The sequence below is a fragment of the Clavelina lepadiformis genome, chromosome 1, assembly GCF_947623445.1.
Source record: "Clavelina lepadiformis chromosome 1, kaClaLepa1.1, whole genome shotgun sequence".
NCBI classification, from domain to species: Eukaryota; Metazoa; Chordata; class Ascidiacea; order Aplousobranchia; family Clavelinidae; genus Clavelina; species Clavelina lepadiformis.
Window position 1 is genome coordinate 20,822,193 of NC_135240.1, and position 19,096 is coordinate 20,841,288.

The following is a 19,096-nucleotide window of genomic DNA, read 5'->3' on the forward strand; positions in this document are numbered from 1 at the left end:
GTCAATTTCAATATTTTGTTTCAATACATGCTTCATAGTTAAAACCCAACAAAACTTTTTATTATTTCAAGTATCATATCAATCACCAAACTAAAACACAGCAACATTTCGAATATCAAATGACACATTTTCTAGCTAGATGACAACAAAGATCATTTAATTATTACGCCAATTTATGCATTGTTACAATTCACTATTAATATCGTCATATACCGAGATTAACTAAAGTTACTAAACACATAAGGTTATTTACGGTATTACGAAAACACTTGCATAAAATGATTAATCCATACCATAACAAAGCTTATTTTTATGGATTAATTCCTAACTAACGATCATAAGATGTAAAAAGGATTTTAATGATTTTAGTTTGATTTTTTTGAACTTAAAATTTTTTTTACCAAATTTGTGAGAATTAATTAAGCCAGTGGTTCTCAACCTTTCATGGTTCGTGGCTCTCTTACAGAAACCCTAAAAATTCGTGTTTGCAGTAGCCTTAGTGTCGCTAATTTTGCACAGCAAGCACAAAAACGTAACAATAGTAAGGCATCTGTTCGTGGCTCCCGTAGAACGCCCCCATGGTCTCCCAGGAGAGCCACTGAGCGCCTGTTGAGAAACCCTGAACTAAGCAATCAATCTGATTATTATTATCAACGATCGTTTTTAACGTATAGTGAATAGGCCTATGTACAAATACAATGTTTACCTCCTACCTGTGTACATACATTCTGCACTGTGCCATGTGTCACTACTCGCTAGCTTTTAAAAATATAAACAAAATGTTTGTTTTTTTTAAATTTTTATCCACCTCACAACAGTGTGAGTGCGCGAATGTATAACCTACAGGCTACTCCAGGTCAAACGATCTCATGCACTAATAACATCGGTCCCTAAGATTTCATTAGCGATGTATGCATAAAAAAGAAACATCAGGCCCTGGAAGTTGACAGTAAAGTTAGATTAAAAACATACATTTTTTTAAACGCGAAAAACGAATGAAAATATATATACTAAGACTATACTAAGAAATGTCCTTTTCTTTTACACAGTTCTTAGTACACCTGAAGAAGCAAGCTTATGTTAGCGAAAGCTCGAGTAGAAAAATCTAAAATCAAATTAAACATTACAGTGCCAACCTATATCTTATTTTTTATTTTTCTGTATACTATAGTAACTAGGTTAGTACGGTGCAGTCACCATTATCATGATTTTTATGTGGTTTTACATAGCATGACGTCACACTTTCAAAAACTTCGCCTTATAAAACAAGGTGACTTATTCTATGCATCGCAATTACATAATCTAAGAATAAAGTTGATACTAGCGTTCAAATACGTGAAGAATTTCTTAGGACAACATTGCGGGTACAACTTACCCCTTTAAAAGTTCCTGGCTTCATCACTGTCAGTCTCTACTATCCACTTGGCCACAAATTCGACAAATTAAAGATTCATCTTTACGAAGGGGCCGAGTTGCAACATTGTAAAGGTTTTTCAAAAAATACTTACAAGATTGCTTTCAGCAACATCTTTCGTGTTAAGTTATTACCTTTAGATTTTACCCAATATTTTCAAATTAAGTGGTGTGATCTTTTTAAGTTCAAGAGTCTAATGGAATTTTTAGATTTTAATGACAGCGCTCAGGCGTATCTGGTATTTTTCTTCGGTTGCTTTAGCAATTAACAAACTTTGGTGCTTTGTAGGTAGTTGGGCATTTGGAAGTGATGCGGGTAGTTAACAATACCAGGAGGTCTGGATCTCTGGAAAGTGAATTTATAGATATGAGCAAAAACGCTTAAAATGCCCGCCAGCTCGCGAGCTGAAAAATATTAAGAGCATGCTCAGGTTTTGCGCAATTAACAATGTTCGATATCATCTGACCGTATTATAGGCCTATTATAAATTCTGAAATTTACAAGATCTGTTACTATTGTACTCCTAGCAGAGGTGGGTAGTCGGTATTTTGAAAGTATCATCGGTAACGGTACTGGTACTTACTAAAAATGTATAGACGGTTCCGGTACTCCGTACTATTTTAAAAAGTAGTTTTTTTTCTTTGTCACTACTCGGTACCGGTGATTTTTGTGTAAAAGATGCTACTGCAAATGCAATGTTTGCCACTATTATGCTCCCGGTAAAGGTTATTCCAGGCCAAAACATGTGTGACATTAATTGCTTGCAATTTTGCTTGACATTTCTAGATTGAAAAAGATCAACAGATGCTAAAATTAGTATTAAGGATTAATTAACATGTACTTTTGAAAGCATAGGATACTTGTTAAAATTTTGAAATTATCACGTGAAAAGTACGGAGTACGGGACTGACTGAAATTTCTTGAACAAAGTAATTCGGTATTTTTTTCAAAAGCACCGCGGTGCAACAATTCAGTACTATCCACCTATTACCGCTAGGCTATTAAGATTAACAAATAATGAACTAAAAGAAGCGAACCTTTACATGGAGACCTAAGAGCTTACGAGTGCCTTTAAGTAATTTTACCTTTTTTCCTGCTCGTTAATGGTTTGTTGTTGGTGATCATATGTTTCATTGTGCTATAACTACAACGGTTAGTATCGTAACTATCGCTCCGCACAATTAATGGCAGTAAACACTATTAAGTACAAATTTAAAAAAATTATACTAATACAAAATATCGAAAAAAATTACGTTAAACTCTTTGTATCCATTCAGACTTGCTCAAAAACAAGCTCGGTAGCTGGGATCACCGTCGAGTTTAAGTTGCGGAAAGACTGTCGGGTGCAGAAGTGCACAATCAAATGATGTTGCAGATTTACGCCAACAGTCAAAATAGTTTATTTAAAAATCTGTTGACTTGAAAAATATGCATGTAGAAAATTTATACTCCAAAATCCACTGGTACAAAATTTGTGTTTGTTCCATCTTTCATTTTCGGCGGAAAGGGCCTAGATTCCAGTCTGGTAGTTTGCTAACGCCCACATGCAGACCTTAGACTCTTGAAGGTATTTATATATATATTAATAATCAGTTAATTTCTCCCCGAAATGCTAAATGAGAAGCTTGGTTTCATATATCATAGGTTATTCGACCTATTTGTCTGTAATTACTGGAATTTTTGTTGTTTACACCCATTGCCTGACTGGGTCGCAAAAATAAACAAAATTATATTTTTATTACCTTTTGCAATTTTGGACTTTCATGTTTTACTGTGTGCCAGATATGGAGTGATAATTTTTGTGTATTGCATTATACAATGAAATTTATATGCCTGTTTCAGAGTAATATTTTTTCTTAATATCTGTAGAAATTAGAAAGTGACTTTCATAAATAAGTAGGCATTCACAGAATGCGTGCTGAATGACTGACTGACCATCAGTGGTTTTACTTGGAAAGCATATTTTATATTTTATGTGTATGTTACTAAAAGTTTCATAATGAATTGAATCAATAACTTAAACCCATGTAACAAAAATAACGTTAAAATGCAATTTAAATAGTAGGAGTTTTTATATGGGCACATGGCACAGGGAAATAAAGCAAGTTTTGTAAAAACTAGAAATATTTGAAAACAGCATTATTATCCTTTATGCCTTCAATGTTTATTGCCTGAGATATTAAATAACTTAGTTGACTCAAGTCTCATTTATACCAAACGACTCAGCTTGACTGTTCCTACTGGGACCAGAACATTTTGGACATAATCCAAGCTGCTACAGGACTGTTTAAGCACACCTTAATAGATCTGGTTAGGCATAAAATGACAAAAAGCATAAAATTTATCATTAATTTCATCAACATTAAACAGCAACAATTGAAGTTAACATCATTAGATGAATTGAGAATATAAGTAGAATAATTTTCACTGTCAAGCTGCCAAAAATTGACACCAAAAATTGATAGAAAAGTTTGAGAAAGTGGTCATAATATTCGAAGATTGGTGATAGTAAGCGCAGAATTTTATATGACAAAGCTTTGGATCGTACGAAAATAGTCATATAGAGTGGGTGGTCATATTGTCTGAGGTCATATCCAACAGATTCTACTGTTGTTGATATATGTGCCAATTTACTGACTCAAAATTTTGCCACAATCTTTTCTGTGTAGTTTTTATTTTTATGTGAATCAAGCTCCGTTTGAAAAGTTATTAAAATATATAGCAGTCTTGGTAGGTGATGTTTCATAGTAAATGCTTGTATATTTGTGATTTAAATTATGGATTTTGAAGATCAGTCTAACGTTCATCTTGTACCATGCAATTACTGTGGAAGAACATTTTCAAAGGAAAGTATTCACAAACATAGACAAATTTGTCAGAAGACCTCCCAAAAAAGGCCTGTTTTTGATTCTAGTAAGCAGCGGGCATTTGAAATAACTGATCGAAAAGCTAAGTCAAAAAAAGCTACGTTTTCTGCAAAGCCAACAACTCGTGGCACTCATTCCAATTGGAGGCAAAAACATGAGGATTTCATAAAAACAGTGAGAGCTGCTCGTGAGGTGACTGCCGCCATCAAAGAAGGGCGAGAATTACCACCGCCCCCTCCTCCCACCATTAACCCTGATTATATCCAATGCCCACATTGTATGCGCCGCTTTAACGAAAATGCCGCTGAAAGGCATATAAAGTTCTGTGCTGAACAGCAGAAGCGACTAGTAAATAAAAAGAATTCTCCAAGTAATACTAATTCTTTGGCTGCCACTAGATCTTCTGCCAGGCAGAACTATCGACCACCACCACCGCAACCTTCAGCTGGTAGGAGAAAGCTCGATGATACCAGATCGGCTCCTTTCCGAAGCACACGTGCTCGAACCAACAATGATCATCAGATTAGCTCAAACCAATTTAAAAACAATACGTACAAAATTAATTCAGTTTCGGGTAAAACTAACTCTGCTGCTCATGAAAGATTTTCCAGCACTAAACCTCGCAGAGCTACAAATCCTGAGTGGGATGGTACAATTGAGCCTGCATCTTTAAACACGGAAGTTCGAACGAAAACCGGTTTAAAACCAGTGGCTGCTGCAAATCATAGTAATGATAGAGCTGGTCAACAAAAAATTTCCAGCAATTCTGCAAAACCAGCGGTTCGGAAAGTTGCGGGAAGAGACAAAGCGGATAGATACTCTAATGGTGGATGGAACAAGAAGTCGTCTCTACATCAGCGTCCTCGGCATGACTGGTCCTCAGATAGCAACGACACTGACTCTGGTGGGGAAGTTGGCAGGTATAATGCTAGTGCATATGACAGCTCTTCTAGAAATAGGTACACTGTGGTTAATGGAACTCGTCGATCATCTGCTTCTTCAGATAGTAGCAAAAGAGCAAACAGTGTTGGTAAAGGCAAACAGATGCAACATAAAGGAGCCATTAAAGGTTACAGTAATGGTTTGCGTGAAGGCCTTACAGACTTCTCTCATAATAGAGATGATTTTTATGACTGGATGCAAGCTCGTCAGCCGAGTCATGAAACCACTGTGACAAATAAAAAAGCTAGTTCACAGCCATCAAAATTTTGCCATGAATGTGGAGCGCGTTACCCTGTGGTAAATGCAAAATTTTGCTGTGAGTGTGGAATCAAAAGAATTACACTTTAATCTCTGTATGTTTACTTTTTTAATGTCACTACTAAAGAAACCGTTTTTGCTTTGCTAGCCAACGTACTGCTGTTGACAAAAACAGAGATCTTTATTTTTTTGTGATTTTTTTATATTGTTTTTAGTGTGAATCTTCCATTTTTCTAAAGGATATAAAGTATGTTACAGAAATATTTTCTTGCATATTAGAAAGTTACGTACTAGCAGCATGTATATACATATCACTAAAAATTAAAAATAAACGTTTTCGCATACTACAATCAACCTATGAGCGAAAATTATTAAAAAGAAAATTAGCCTTACTTTTGTCGCATCGTTATGCTTCTAGCCTTGTACCAGTTCTAAGGCAACCATTGCTTGTATTCAAACTGTCTGATATGGAATTAAGACTATTGGCTTTAGCTTAATGCTTAAAGTTAAATCTGTTGAGTATGTAAAGTATTTTAGAGTGAACAGATGCGATGTTACCATACTGTTGATGCTACAAATGCATCAGGTTTGTTGCTGTAAGTACAAATGTTCAAACTCTATCGCGAAGTTCATTAAAATAATCTGCAATCAGATAGTTTCTTGGTGTTAGGTAGACAGTTGATTGTTGAATTTACATTAAGGGTTAAATCAGTGACAGTATTGGATTTATATTTCACCATCTGTTTTGTATTTTTATACTTTATTATTCACCATAACTTCATTTGCTGTATATTTACTTGTATCAATTTTTTATATTATTTAATTTTACAACGCTCAATTTTTGTCATACGCGGAATTGTTGAAGTTTTAACCTGATCTAGATGTTGCACGTAGTAGAATAATATCTGATGATTACAATGTAGTAAATAAAGAATAGAACTGGAAAAAGAGCTTCAAGTTGGGATCTTCAACACCTACCAAGGCATTATTTAAGTAAGAGGTTTATATATTTTGTTTCAGTTTTATTCAAGTATATTACTTAGCAAACGTTATTTATGTCATTGTTCATTGCACTATATGTTTAGCACCACACGACCTGTAATTCCTATGATCCAAAACCCATCTTGAAGACCAAGGTGGGTGCGTAACCAAAGTTGGATTAAAATGCTGATTACTGAAATAGGTTCAATTCTATATCTATTTGTCTTACATATCAAGTCATTTTTAGTAATCTCTATATAATCACTTAGTCCATATCTTCACATCAGTCAAACATTTTATAAATACTTTACATCACTTTAAACTCATAATGGCCCTGCAATAACATTCAAAGTATTAAAAATGCTTACTCCTTAAATGTGATAGAAGTGACATGGTCAGAAATGTATTTTAATCATCATGCCTAAAGCTCATTATCATAGAACTCATAATTCATGCCATTATATTTTTTTGTAAAATATTTAAACAATCAATAGACGTGTGTCATGTTCATGTATATTTTGTCTTACTTGTTGATAATTATTTTTGCGCAGATATGGAAAGTACTTCTGAGTTTGATGATAAAATTGAGCTTTGTGTTAGTGAAGACAGCATAGCAGGTTTTTTGGTGAGTACCTGATGGTTGCTATCTACATGTTGTTAACATTTTTTTGTTTAACACAAAGTAATTAATTTGTGGTAGCGCAATATAATTGCAGGCATTGAATTGTTAATTTCTAAGTATCTGATTGTAACTTTTTATTTTTCTGATTTTCAGACAAATAAAGAAACTTGCAAATCTGCTGCCGTGCAGTGTGACATAAAAGGTACAAGTTACTCTAAAGTTTATATACTCTTTGCAAATGCGTACCATAACTGGTTGAATGTTTTCTTTACAATTTTGTTGCTTGAACGAGGGAAAATTCAACTATGCACTTCATCTTTATGTTGTGAGGGTGGACACCTTGTTGAATAGTACATTGGTTTTTTTTCCTGCATTTATAGGTAACCTGTGCGATCAACCACAAGAATGTTTGTACAGTGAATTTTCGACAAAGCTCAATGAGTTACGAGTGTGTTTGAAATTTGATTACGATAATTTTGTGGTTTAACCAGATATATAACTTTTAATTATATGTATACATTTTAAAATGAATGAACTTGTTAGAAGTGGTAAATGTCATGACGGTAATAATTTGTACCTCATTATGATACGTAGTAAATAATTTATAACAAATTTAAGTTGTTGACCTAAAAAAGAATGGCACATAGCATGATTATTTATTGTGTCTAATCCTATTCAGAAACAACACTGCTATTGTGATACCATACTGAAGATTGGTGAGAAGTCTTGGAAATGTCACCGAATTATTCTTGCTTCTGCGTCACACAAGTTGCATGAGGCTATGACTCACATTTTGGTCAGACTAGGGTAAAACTCAAAACTAAAGTTTGTTTTGTTTATACTTAAACAGTTCTGCGGTTGCATTTACGAAGTTGTTTCAGTATAATATACCTGTGTTTTATTTAAACCTAAGCAACCCTCAGGCATGGTTTTGGCCAGTATTTATATCCTTCAGTAATGTTTGCTGTGTATCAGGTTCATTGATCAAAGTTGATGTGTCTTAATCTATAATCTAGGTTGATATCGGTACTTGCATTTACGTCCCATAGTGTAATGTTAGGATTAGGACTAGGCGATATATTGAATTGGTTGAATTATTATTGAATTAACTTGAATTATTTACTTATTGAATTAATTATTGAATTATTATTAATTAAATTGAATTAACAAACATATCGGAAACTGGGGTAGTATTGTTTTGAACAGCCCAGCTAGCACTTGATTAATGAAAACATGTATCCCTTGCAGAAGCATGATTGAAATAAAACTGCCAGACTGCTTTAATACATGTGCAATGGATGCTCTGATGGAGCTCATTTATCTTGGAGATTTAAAGCATGAATCAGAGTACGGCAAAGAAATGTTAATTATTGCAAAATACTTGGAGGTAAAATTTTTACTGAGAAGGAATTATTTTGCTATTTTTTTCCGTATTCGAATGTACCAGATATTTTGCCTCACTAATTGTATACTATTATAATTACGGTCATGAAAAAGATTATTTAAGTAACATGTGCTAAGCTAAAAACATGACTGTGGATATAGATATCTTTGCCAAATTTATCCAGTATCTCAGCGGTGGATGACAGTGACCTATTGCGGGCAGACAATTCTTTTTCTGATAATTATGTAACTACAATTGCTGAACCAGTTGTTCTGAGGCTACTATATGATGACACTGCCAAGGGGTAAATGATTGAACCGATTCAATTTTGTGGTGTTTGTGAAAATAACAGTTTAAATAAGAATAATAAAATTATCTCTATCCAGTTACATTTTGTTTTGTTCAGGACACAAAGACAAAGGCGACAACAACAAAAGAAGCACCGATTGAAAGATTATGTTTATGAAGATATTTCTGAAAGAGAAGAAAAGACAGAAATTTGTGATAGGTAGTAAGCTAAATAGTAAAGTAATACATTTAAATTGCATAGTATATGAATTCTGAATTGCAATGGTAAATATAACATATGTATGTATGTATGTATGCATTTACAAATGTTTACAGCATTTCCCTGCAGGTGTTATTACTGTGGCTTACATGAAGTGAAGCCATTTTCTTGGCTATTAGTTTAATAAAAGTGTTAGTAGTAGTCTTATTCAAATGAGTTTAAACCAATACCAAGTATCATACCAATTAAATTTCGAACTTTTTCTTTGGCAGGTTACAAAGCAAACAAGCTTGTAAACTTTTAAGCCAACAATATGAAGACAATGCGAGTAAGGTTATTGCAGTACATCTGTTATGAAGTTTGTTTTATATACGACCTAGGACCTAGGTATTAATGTTTACGGTAATTGTTTTAAGCTATGTATTTTGTCTTGGGAATGCTTGTTTCAGATGAATTATTAGAATTTAACCAATTGTAGTATATTTCTAGACATCGAAAAGAGAAACAGTTTTTCCAATCTTACCAAAGTTGCTTCTGATGCTTATGAGAACCTGGAAACTAAAGAGGCCAATAGGTTTGTGAATTTGAAGCATATGCTCAGCAATTTGTCTTGTTTTGTAGAAATTTCGTAAACATTGTCTGCATACTACTGTATTGATATAAAATGGTTTTATTGGTGGTGCAGGTGTTTGCCATGTAACATGAAGTTTGAAAACAGAAGACAGTTTTTTAACCACCAACGTTTGAAGCATAAGAACAAGTAACTTTAATCTCGTGTAAACTGTAACTAATCTTTAATAGTCTAAGAATTATGTTAGAATTAGTTACTAAAATTAGTTTACAACCAGTTGGTTTGACTTATATTTATATCATTTATTGAATTACGCTATATCTTTTAGGAAGTATCCTTGTGGATTTTGCAAGAAATTATTTAATCGTAAAGCAGATATGAAGTTACACGAAAGAAGAAAACATGCTGTGACCAAACCGTATCCTTGCAAAGAGTGTGATGCATCTTTTGCTCAAAACAGGTCTGATAAGGTGCCATAGTTGTCTGGCAATCGTGTAAAATATTTAACGCAATATCCATGCATCATCTCTGAAAACTTTACATATTACAGACAACTTCAGCTGCATTGTCGTGTGCACACTGATGGGCATGCGTTTAAATGTGAAACATGTGACAAAACGTTTATATCTTCAGAGGGATACAAAAACCATTTGCAACATGCTCATGCTGAAAAGTGAGTTCTAGCAAAGATTTGTTTTGCAGTTATGTGAAAAAATAATTTCCTATTTGTTTATTTTATGAGATGCTTTCCTTGACTTAGATAAAGTTAACAATGCTTATACATTTTGCAGAAAACACATTTGTGACAACCAAGGCTGTAGTTCTGCATTTTCTTCAGCAAAGCAACTCAAAAGGCATAAACTAACTTGTAAAAATGACGTCAACCTGTCCTCTTTTAAGCAGTTTCAGTGTGAGAAATGTGGCAAAACGTTTCGCTGGTCACATTTGTTGAAAAGACATTGCAGTTCGGTTCATTTGAAAATAAAACCATTTAAATGCAGTGAATGTACTCGTTCGTTTAACAGAAGTGAACAATTGGAACAGCATTTAACAACACACTCTGGTAAACGAGATAATAAGTGTAGTGAGTGTGGAAAAACCTTCAAGCAAAAAGCAGGACTCTATGTTCATCAAAAAATTCATTCAAGTTCGTCTTCCATTTATCAGTATAGCTCTTACTGTAGCAATCTTATAATGAAGAGCAAAATTCCTAATGATCATTTTTTACGAAACTGTTACCCTGATTCCTGAAACACAAAATGCTAGATAATATTTTAGTTAAATAGTTTATAATTATTATTTCTATGGAACCTTTAGCATGCAAGTTTTTCTGCTTTAGATATTTTCAAAGAAGTTTGTGATGTGTGTGGTTATTGCTGCCATTCAAAAAGTGTTCTGAGAGTTCATCAACTCACTCATTCTGATGAAAAGCCTTTTTCTTGTGAACGATGTTCAAAGAGTTTCAAGGTATAATTTTATTACCATGTTGCATGCAGTAAAATTTAGTTAATGCAAAACTTAAAAAATTGGAAACTACATAAATGAATTTTACTAGAACGTAGTAGTTATGTTTGTGCTATCTACAGGCAATGAAATATCTAAAAAGACATGAACTCATTCATAACAAGGTTAAGACAAAGAAGAAAACTTTCACCCCTGGAAAAATCCCCCTTGCAAGTGCCACTCCTACTACAACAATCACATCTGCTGTCCTTACGGTTAGTTTCCAGTTAAATTTTGTGACAGAATGCATTGCAGATTGCATTATACTGTAATCGCTGTTAACAAAATTTGCACCAAAAATATTTTTCAGAGTACTTCATTACTCCAGCTTGATCCTGCACTGTCGCCGTTGTTGCCAGTTCTTCCTCAGTCCAATGCTTCCGAGTTGTCAATTTCAACAGAACCTTGTTTTGTGGCATTAACGCCTGCTGTGGTATGGTGGTTTTATTGTAGTTAGGCGTCTCCAGGTTAACCCAGATAGAAGGTTATGGTCATTTGTAAACACAGGTTTAAACAGTTCCAGAATTATCAAGTACGCTAAATTATTCCGGCTATAACCTTCACTCAACAAGTATTCAATTTAAACAAAATTTTTAGGCTCCATTGGCCACAAATGAGGAAGACGCATTGAGTATTTACTTCAACCAAGAAAGTTTACAAGCTTCTCTTTTTTCAGTAGAACCTACCGGTATGTTTGTTAAATAATAATTAATTTAAAGGAATTTTGCAAGAATTGTGTACATGATAATGCTTTTTGCTTTTGTCAGATTTTGTGCCTCATAGTCAGTGAAGAAGACTCTTCATTTCAGTGGTCAAGAGAAGATTTACTTGAATCATATTAGCGCACTGCAACGGCTACCTCAGTAAAATATAAAAAACTTTAAAACTCACATGTGCCTCTTACTGCAGAAATACTGCGAAAAACATTAGCTGAGGCAAAATATGTTGTTAATTTAAGCAATCATCAAAAAAGCAATACGGTGAAAAATGTAAAAAAACGATGGCAAAGTTTGTGCTGAAAATTGTCAGGTTGCAAGACAAGAAATTAATAAATTAATTCAAAGTACATAAACGTTTTTTTTTATAAAAATACTCCAATATCACAGTGATGTTTATCATGAATAAACCACGTGGTCAAGTGTGCTTAGATTCCAGTTCCGCTTTCAGTTGAAAATATTCCAAACCCAAGGAAAGTTGTGACCCTTCTGTTCGAGCTCTAGATCGTAGGCAGGATTCATACTGCTCTAAACATCATAAAACATGGAAATTGACACATACTATTCAGGCAACGTTGTAATATCTACCCAGAGTTGCAAACCAAGTTATTTTTTCTGACTCAAGCTATGTGTGCAATAAATTTGTTACTGTAACGTCATGGCTGTCTAGTGTCTACAAACTAGTCTGGTTGATACTTTTTACAGGGAATCACAATTTTTTTGAAAAATATCCGTTTCTGTTACCTAAAGTTGTTTTTCTTGCGGTCAAAATCGTCATAATATGACTCGAGTCAATAATAAAAGAATATCAATGAGCACTGCGTTATTCCATGTCCAAGACATTGTTACCATTACACCATGAATCAAAGTTGTTGCACTTACCTGTTGCCCAAGTTTTATCACAGTGCTTTGTATGCCAGTGATGAAACAAGCTGTTTACTGGACTTCTTATCACCATTGTGTTGCTTTGTGTGTACTTTCGAAATAAGAGAGTATCTTCAGTTCCCCAACCTTTGATAGTCAAATCAAATCCACCTGAAAAAATTGTTTTGTATGACAATTGGCGAAGCATAATAGTTCGAAAAAATATTTACTTATGAAATTTATTCTTAAATGTCATTACTTAATCAGTCTCAAAACTTTCAAAAAACCATATAGTATTACTCGAGTGTCCTTTACCAATCTTTTTAAAATCAGAGAGATGTTGGCATGACATTCCAAACCCAAAGTCCCTCCACAAACCATTATTGCTTTTAATGACTTGACGATCACGCAAAGTAGGTATCTCGTTGTGCTTGTAGACAAGAGAAGGATTGAATAAACTGAAAACAATTGGATAGAAGACAGATTTTCCTGCGCCATAAAAGAAATTTTATTGGAAAAAGTTGATTTTTGAATTACCTTTCAAGTTTTCGCCGCTGTCAATTTTTTATGTATTTTGGTGTAAGCATGTGTTTGCCAAGACAAGCAGCTAATATAATAAAAGCATTAGCAAACCATAAATTATTTAATGGCATAGTTACATCTTTTGTTAACCTGCAATAGTATGTGCACGACACTGGTGCAGAAATTCTTTTGTGAAACCTATGTCAACATCACAAAAAAACATCAAAGGATCATCAACATTTAACGAGCTGGCTCCAAACTGAAGTGCTGAAAAGATTTAACTTTACTTCAGTGTTTGTGATTTACATGTGCAGGATTTACCTAAACCAATACAAATTGCTGTATAAAACAAGTAACATTCTTTAATTCTATATTCGTGGCTTTTGTAAAAAAGCTTGAACAACTTGCACCTTTCCCTCTTGAAAATTCTTCATTTTTCATTGTGATGACTTGGTAATGCTTAAATCCAGTTTTACTGGAAAGTTCATCTAAAAGTTGAATGATTTCACTTAATGCTTCATTTCCAAAGTAGACCACAGTGAGATATACATTGCCATCAGGAATGCAAAAGTCCTTGAAGTAATCCAAAAAAATTCTGAAAAATGCACTAGGGAATAAAACAATATGTTGTTACTAGTAATTTAGAGAGGGTCACAATATAACAATTTTATCGAAAAGTTAAGACAGTTTTATTACAATACCTAAATGTATCTTCCCTCCCTTGCAACGGCACAATAAAATAAATAGTTTCAGATGTATCCGTGGATGATGAGCTTATGTGAGTGACTGGAGCAAACGGTCGAAATAAAGTTACCCGAAACAACTGAGATTTGTTGGGTACATTTGAACTAGACTCTGGTTTGTATACAAGTTCGTACTGGGTACCAATGTCTCTTTCCGTGCGAAACATTCCTTCAAATTAGCATGAAAATAAACCTTGGTGTGATATTGTGTTAAGCCAGGTTATAACAAGTGACATTAAAACTAAGAAAAAAACAATATATAAATATACCTATGCCAAACTTGACATATCTACTGACTAATATACTAATTATATACCAGACATACCATGCAAAAAGTCTTCTGAAGTAAAACGATATGTTGGGCTAACTTTAAACCTTTCCGGGCCTCCGTTAAGGGAACGAAGAGCTTCATCACAAACTTCATTCAGTTCTTTGCTCAGGTCACCTCTGCGTAATATGACATCCTGTGGCTTCGTTCCAAGTCCGGTGTCAAGCTGGTAAACGTAATGCCTGCATAACACATACAAATGCACTAAGCCACGTATACTAATCTTTGAAAACATAATCGAAAATTAATGCATAAACAACTGGCTCAATATATTCAGTATAATCACACTCTAATAACAAAATGTGCAGTAAAAGTGCACCAACACTGTAAAAAATTACCTATCAAACATAGTGTATTCGTTGACATTGTATTCACTTCTTAGAGGTGATCCTTTTAATATCTTGGACCTTTCCATCTATAGTTAGAAAAAATATTCAAATAGAATTATGTAAATCATGGAGAACTTATTTGGGTAAATTTTGAAAAAACACATAAAAAAGATAAGATAATTTTAATGACATAGCAACTAAGTACGTAAATCAAGGCTTAACAGTGAGTCTTTCTTTAAAATATCACTTACCTGATCTTTGAGGTAATGAAAGATTCTGTCACCATCAGCAAACATCTCATTGTCAGGTAAAACAATACTTCGCACATTTTCAAAGTCAACCTGAATCATAGCATAATACTGTTACTTACACATCACATTTACATTGGAATATTTTATACACAAATACGATTAAAAGCATTTTGCTACTGCTAGGCGATATGATGTTTACTAATGAAGAAGCAGTAGTATGCCAAAATGAAGGTTGAGTAATCACTAATGTAATATCAAAAAGTAAGATACTTATAACTACTTTGGAAGTACTAAGTACTGTAGAACAGAAATCTTCAGGAAAGATTTGGTGCACTGTTAAAAGAAGTGCTTATTAAACCTTGCTATCAAAAACTATTACATTAATTTTCTTGACAGCTTCTAGTTGATTTGTTTTTGTTTCCAAAACCTTTCTGAGATCTTCAATCTGATGCCGTAAACTATCGATCATCTAAGTCAGTAAAAGCAAATAGTAAACCAAACTATCAACTACATAGGTATAAAACTGACTGCTTACATCAGCGTTTCTCAAACTTTTTTAGCCACAGAACACCAAGTACTATTATTTCGCTTCACGGAATACCTAGAAACAATACGTATTTAGGGGGTGGTTGGGGAAAGGGTTCGATAAATAGTTAAATAGATAATTGGTTAAAATAAAAAATATTAATAACCCCACAATAAATAGTTGCATGCCCCAGTGCTAATATCTCAATTATTAGTATGCAACATAACTGTTACAGTGGATTACAGAAATGATTTGTTTGGCGGAACATTTTGATGAAGCTAATGGAACACAGTTTGAGAAACGCTGGTTACACATTCACTCACCCTGTCATTGCTTTCTCTTTGAAGATGGTGATTTGCGCCTCTAGGCGGCATACCAACTGTAAATACAAGTTAAAAACTAAAAATGGAATAGCATAGTAGACACACAATTTGATAGTTATGAACACTTGGTAATATGAAAAGTTATACACTGTGTTAATGATTCTACTTTTTTGCAAAACTAATAATAACAATTTATAATAAACAATAATGATATATGTCACAATCCCATACAACGCACACGGCTATAGTACATTAGCGATAGTAAACAAGATAAGTGAAACCAGCTGTGAAGTAGTCATCATACAAAACTGTTTGGTGTACTTCCCAATTTTACAGGAAATTCTATGGACAAGCATATACTAACCAGTAAAAACACGTTTGACTAAGTTACAAGTTAACCTAGATATTAATATCTGTGGGATTTACTCAATCATTCACAAACCAACAAAGATCCTAAATCAGTGGTTCTCAAACTGTGGTACGCGTACCACTAGTGGTACGCGAGAGCTTTTTAAGTGGTACCGCGTACCGCTGAACATGATTTTCGATGTGCTGTGAGTAATGTGTTGCCCCGGATAGACAAGCTTGTGCAGAAGAAACAGTTGCTTCTATCAAATTAAATCGTGTTTTCTTGCTATTCATTGGTGTTATGGTATAGTAATAACGGTAATAACTAATAAATACCGGTACATTTGAGTAAAATAAGTCATTCAGGAGCCAGGTGGTACGCAGTGTAGCAAAAAAAACGAACGAGTGGTACGCGATCGCAAAAAGTTTGAGAAACACTGTCCTAAATGTACCGCAGTGTGTAGAGACACTGAGTTTTAACACAAGATAAAATTTGTTACCGTACCAGACAGTTTATGACACCTTTCAGTCAACTATTAAGATCTAGGAAATAACAATGCAACATTGAAACAACTAGTCCCACATCTCTTTTCCTGTTGTTCGTTAGTTATTTCAGACGAAGAAATGTGGGACCAATTGTTTCAATTTAACTGATTTTAAAGTGGAAATGGCAAAGTAGGCTCTAACAGATAACCAAATAGGATGATGTGAAGTAGCCACAAAACGTTCTAAAGGTAGCAAGACTCTATGACTACATTTTGCAGACCCTTGTTTTAGTATGCAGTGTTGGATTTTAGTGGGATTTGGTGCCAAATTTTGAATTGGCACACAGAGGTTGCCCATTTAACTGACTTCTGGATAATGCTATTGTTTAAGGTGTGATTCGTGCCATGCCATGTGCACAGCATGATGAGATTGTATTAAGAGATGTATTTGCAACAAATGACTCTGGTAATTGTGGCTACAACATTGGGGAGAAAAAGAGCAAAGTTTTTATAAAATTTTTAACCTCAAAAAACTGCATCGTTGATTGTGTCTGTTGGCAGATTAAGCTTAGTTTACCAAAGTTGGATATCCACTAAACACAGTTAAGGGTATTCACTGGTACAATATGAAATACATTATATCAGTCTTCTAGTAAACTTACTACACAGCGTTAATGTGCTGATTTTTAAATTTGAGATCAGTGGGATGTATTTTTTTGCTTACCTTGACCAAAAAAAAAAACTGAGCAACTTCACAACATATTTTAACAATATCAAACATGCTACTTAAAATAACCCAATTGCAATAAATTTGTATTGTTCAGTTAAATTTTCAGCTAAAGCAACATATAATACAGAGCACTAAACTCACCTGGATCATTATAATATTTCTTTGAGTATGGAAAAATATGACCATAGTATGGCAGAAAAACATTCAAAATCATTAAAAAAAGAGTGACGAAAAAGGCAATGTATATTCCTCTCAAAAGTCTTTTGTAGTTGCTCGGCATGATAATGTGGCAAGGCAAGTTACATGTATATATATATAATACGACCTACAAGATAGTTTGTGCCAACAATCACAGAAACTATAATACCACATAATAATAAAAACTCTGTTCAAATTCAATTAAAATACAGTCAATATGTATAAATAAATACAGTTAGGCATTTGTGAACTATGGTTGGTTTCTTTGCTTGCAATGCAAAATTTTCTACTATGTGTTCATTTTAAAAAGGTATCCAGAGGGTTCTTACTATGGCAAGTTATTACTGTACCACTTTAATCTGGTGGGTTCACCTCAATCCCAAAAGATTCACATGACTGCATGGGGTGCCCAGATTCGCTTCGCTGGATAAGTCATTAATGAACAGTAGCTTAAGACTCAATTATGAGCTCTCTTTTTTGGAGTGATCTCGTCAGTGATGGTCTTTTTTGAAATTAGGAGCAGAAGCATGAGTGCACTCTATATATAGGGTTTACAACACTACGAATGCGTAAATAGTGAATAGACAAATGACTGCTTTTGAGACCAATTCACGCACAAATAATATAGGTCAATTTTTTGGAAATATCTAGACTCTAGAGCACCTCTCCCAAAACCCATTTCTGAATCCGTTCCTGGCTAATGGTTCTTCCTAAACTGACAGATCGTAAGACCATTCACTCATTCATTGTCTATACCAGTGGTTCCCAAACTTTTTCAGCTTGTGGCACACTAGAAAAATTAGAAAACGCTCGCGGCACACTTACAAGAGAAGAAATGTTGCTTTAAAAAATTACCCTACTCTATCGACAATGCTATAATTGGTTTCATCGTCACATGTGGTTATTTCTCAGCTATTGAAGCAGCTAGAAAGCTTTTAAGTCGCATATGCTTGTCTGCGTGCCTTATTTTAAATATTTATACAGTTCTTTTCCAAAATTCCAAAAAGATTCGCGGCACACCTGAGAATCTGTGGCGGCACACAGTTTGGGAATCACTGGTCTATACAATAGACCTCTTCGGAGTCACCGTAGCCATTTTTGCCATCTTGCAGATTTTTTCGATCGCCTTTACTTAACAATGGAAATTGTTAACCCACTTTTACAAGCATTTTGGGCATTGGATTGTAAAGATTTCACACGAGTGAGTACCGTAAAAATTTTGAAAATATGTTGCCTAGTTCATATTTTACATTGGATTGAAATATTGAATCCTATGCACTTAACTTGTTCCATATATGACGTCTAAATATGTGGTCAGTGAAGCATGCGACGTAAAATGCGTAGGAATTTGCGTGTCATCTGCGGCGGTGTTACATAGGTTAATTTTGTTTTGCATATCAAGCAAAGTTTAAAATAATCAACTAGAAGTAAATACAAACCGTATTATTAGATTCTAATGCGTCACAAGTACCACAGAACCATCATACCATCTGGCACTAGGTTAGTTCAGTAGTTAGCCTAGGTCATTTACTTGAACATAAACAGAGAAGTCGACTTATTACTGAGCCGGTGTCATGCCAAAACTTGTCCCCCAAAAAATTTTAGACCCAAATTTCATTCTGATTACGATTTGACTCAGCAGACAAGGAGCAGGCCTTGGAGAGCATATTTTGGCACAACATA

General features: G+C 34.2%; 3 protein-coding genes across 10 annotated transcripts; 2 read left to right on the plus strand and 1 right to left on the minus strand.

The window, feature by feature from the left end:
* Positions 1–1,703: 1,703 nt before the first annotated feature.
* LOC143470124 (uncharacterized) lies at positions 1,704–6,363 on the plus strand. The gene has a single exon (XM_076968035.1). The coding sequence runs from the start codon at positions 4,192–4,194 to the stop codon at positions 5,569–5,571; it is 1,380 nt and encodes a 459-aa protein (XP_076824150.1). The 5' UTR covers positions 1,704–4,191; the 3' UTR covers positions 5,572–6,363.
* Positions 6,340–12,193, plus strand: LOC143470053 (uncharacterized). 6 transcript variants are annotated; one of them, XM_076967911.1, is made up of 20 exons: positions 6,340–6,474; positions 6,567–6,664; positions 7,014–7,087; positions 7,238–7,286; positions 7,465–7,532; positions 7,764–7,891; positions 8,333–8,471; positions 8,630–8,772; positions 8,875–8,976; positions 9,249–9,304; positions 9,466–9,550; positions 9,662–9,736; positions 9,876–10,007; positions 10,098–10,220; positions 10,339–10,694; positions 10,887–11,014; positions 11,134–11,265; positions 11,361–11,483; positions 11,648–11,738; positions 11,818–12,193. In XM_076967911.1, exons 2-20 carry the CDS (start codon positions 6,646–6,648, stop codon positions 11,838–11,840), a joined length of 2,046 nt encoding a protein of 681 aa, XP_076824026.1. In that variant the 5' UTR covers positions 6,340–6,474; positions 6,567–6,645; the 3' UTR covers positions 11,841–12,193. The 6 variants fall into 6 exon arrangements, with proteins under 6 accessions (XP_076824026.1, XP_076824043.1, XP_076824034.1 ...); XM_076967928.1 differs by having other exon boundaries at positions 6,341–6,474; positions 6,567–6,621; XM_076967919.1 differs by having other exon boundaries at positions 6,342–6,474; positions 6,567–6,617.
* LOC143470076 (chondroitin sulfate N-acetylgalactosaminyltransferase 1-like) lies at positions 11,977–19,084 on the minus strand. 3 transcript variants are annotated; one of them, XM_076967968.1, is made up of 12 exons: positions 17,357–19,079; positions 15,653–15,708; positions 15,183–15,272; positions 14,804–14,893; positions 14,562–14,638; positions 14,221–14,405; positions 13,854–14,064; positions 13,563–13,747; positions 13,303–13,419; positions 12,946–13,119; positions 12,649–12,801; positions 11,977–12,294 (listed from the first exon to the last, which is right to left on the minus strand). In XM_076967968.1, the coding sequence occupies exons 1-12, from the start codon at positions 17,493–17,495 to the stop codon at positions 12,185–12,187; spliced, it is 1,587 nt and encodes a 528-aa protein (XP_076824083.1). In that variant the 5' UTR covers positions 17,496–19,079; the 3' UTR covers positions 11,977–12,184. The 3 variants fall into 3 exon arrangements, with proteins under 3 accessions (XP_076824083.1, XP_076824092.1, XP_076824100.1); XM_076967977.1 differs by lacking the exons at positions 15,653–15,708; positions 17,357–19,079 and adding an exon at positions 15,339–15,621; XM_076967985.1 differs by lacking the exon at positions 11,977–12,294 and having other exon boundaries at positions 12,655–12,801; positions 12,946–13,088; positions 17,357–19,084.
* Between the last annotated feature and the right edge of the window lie 12 nt (positions 19,085–19,096).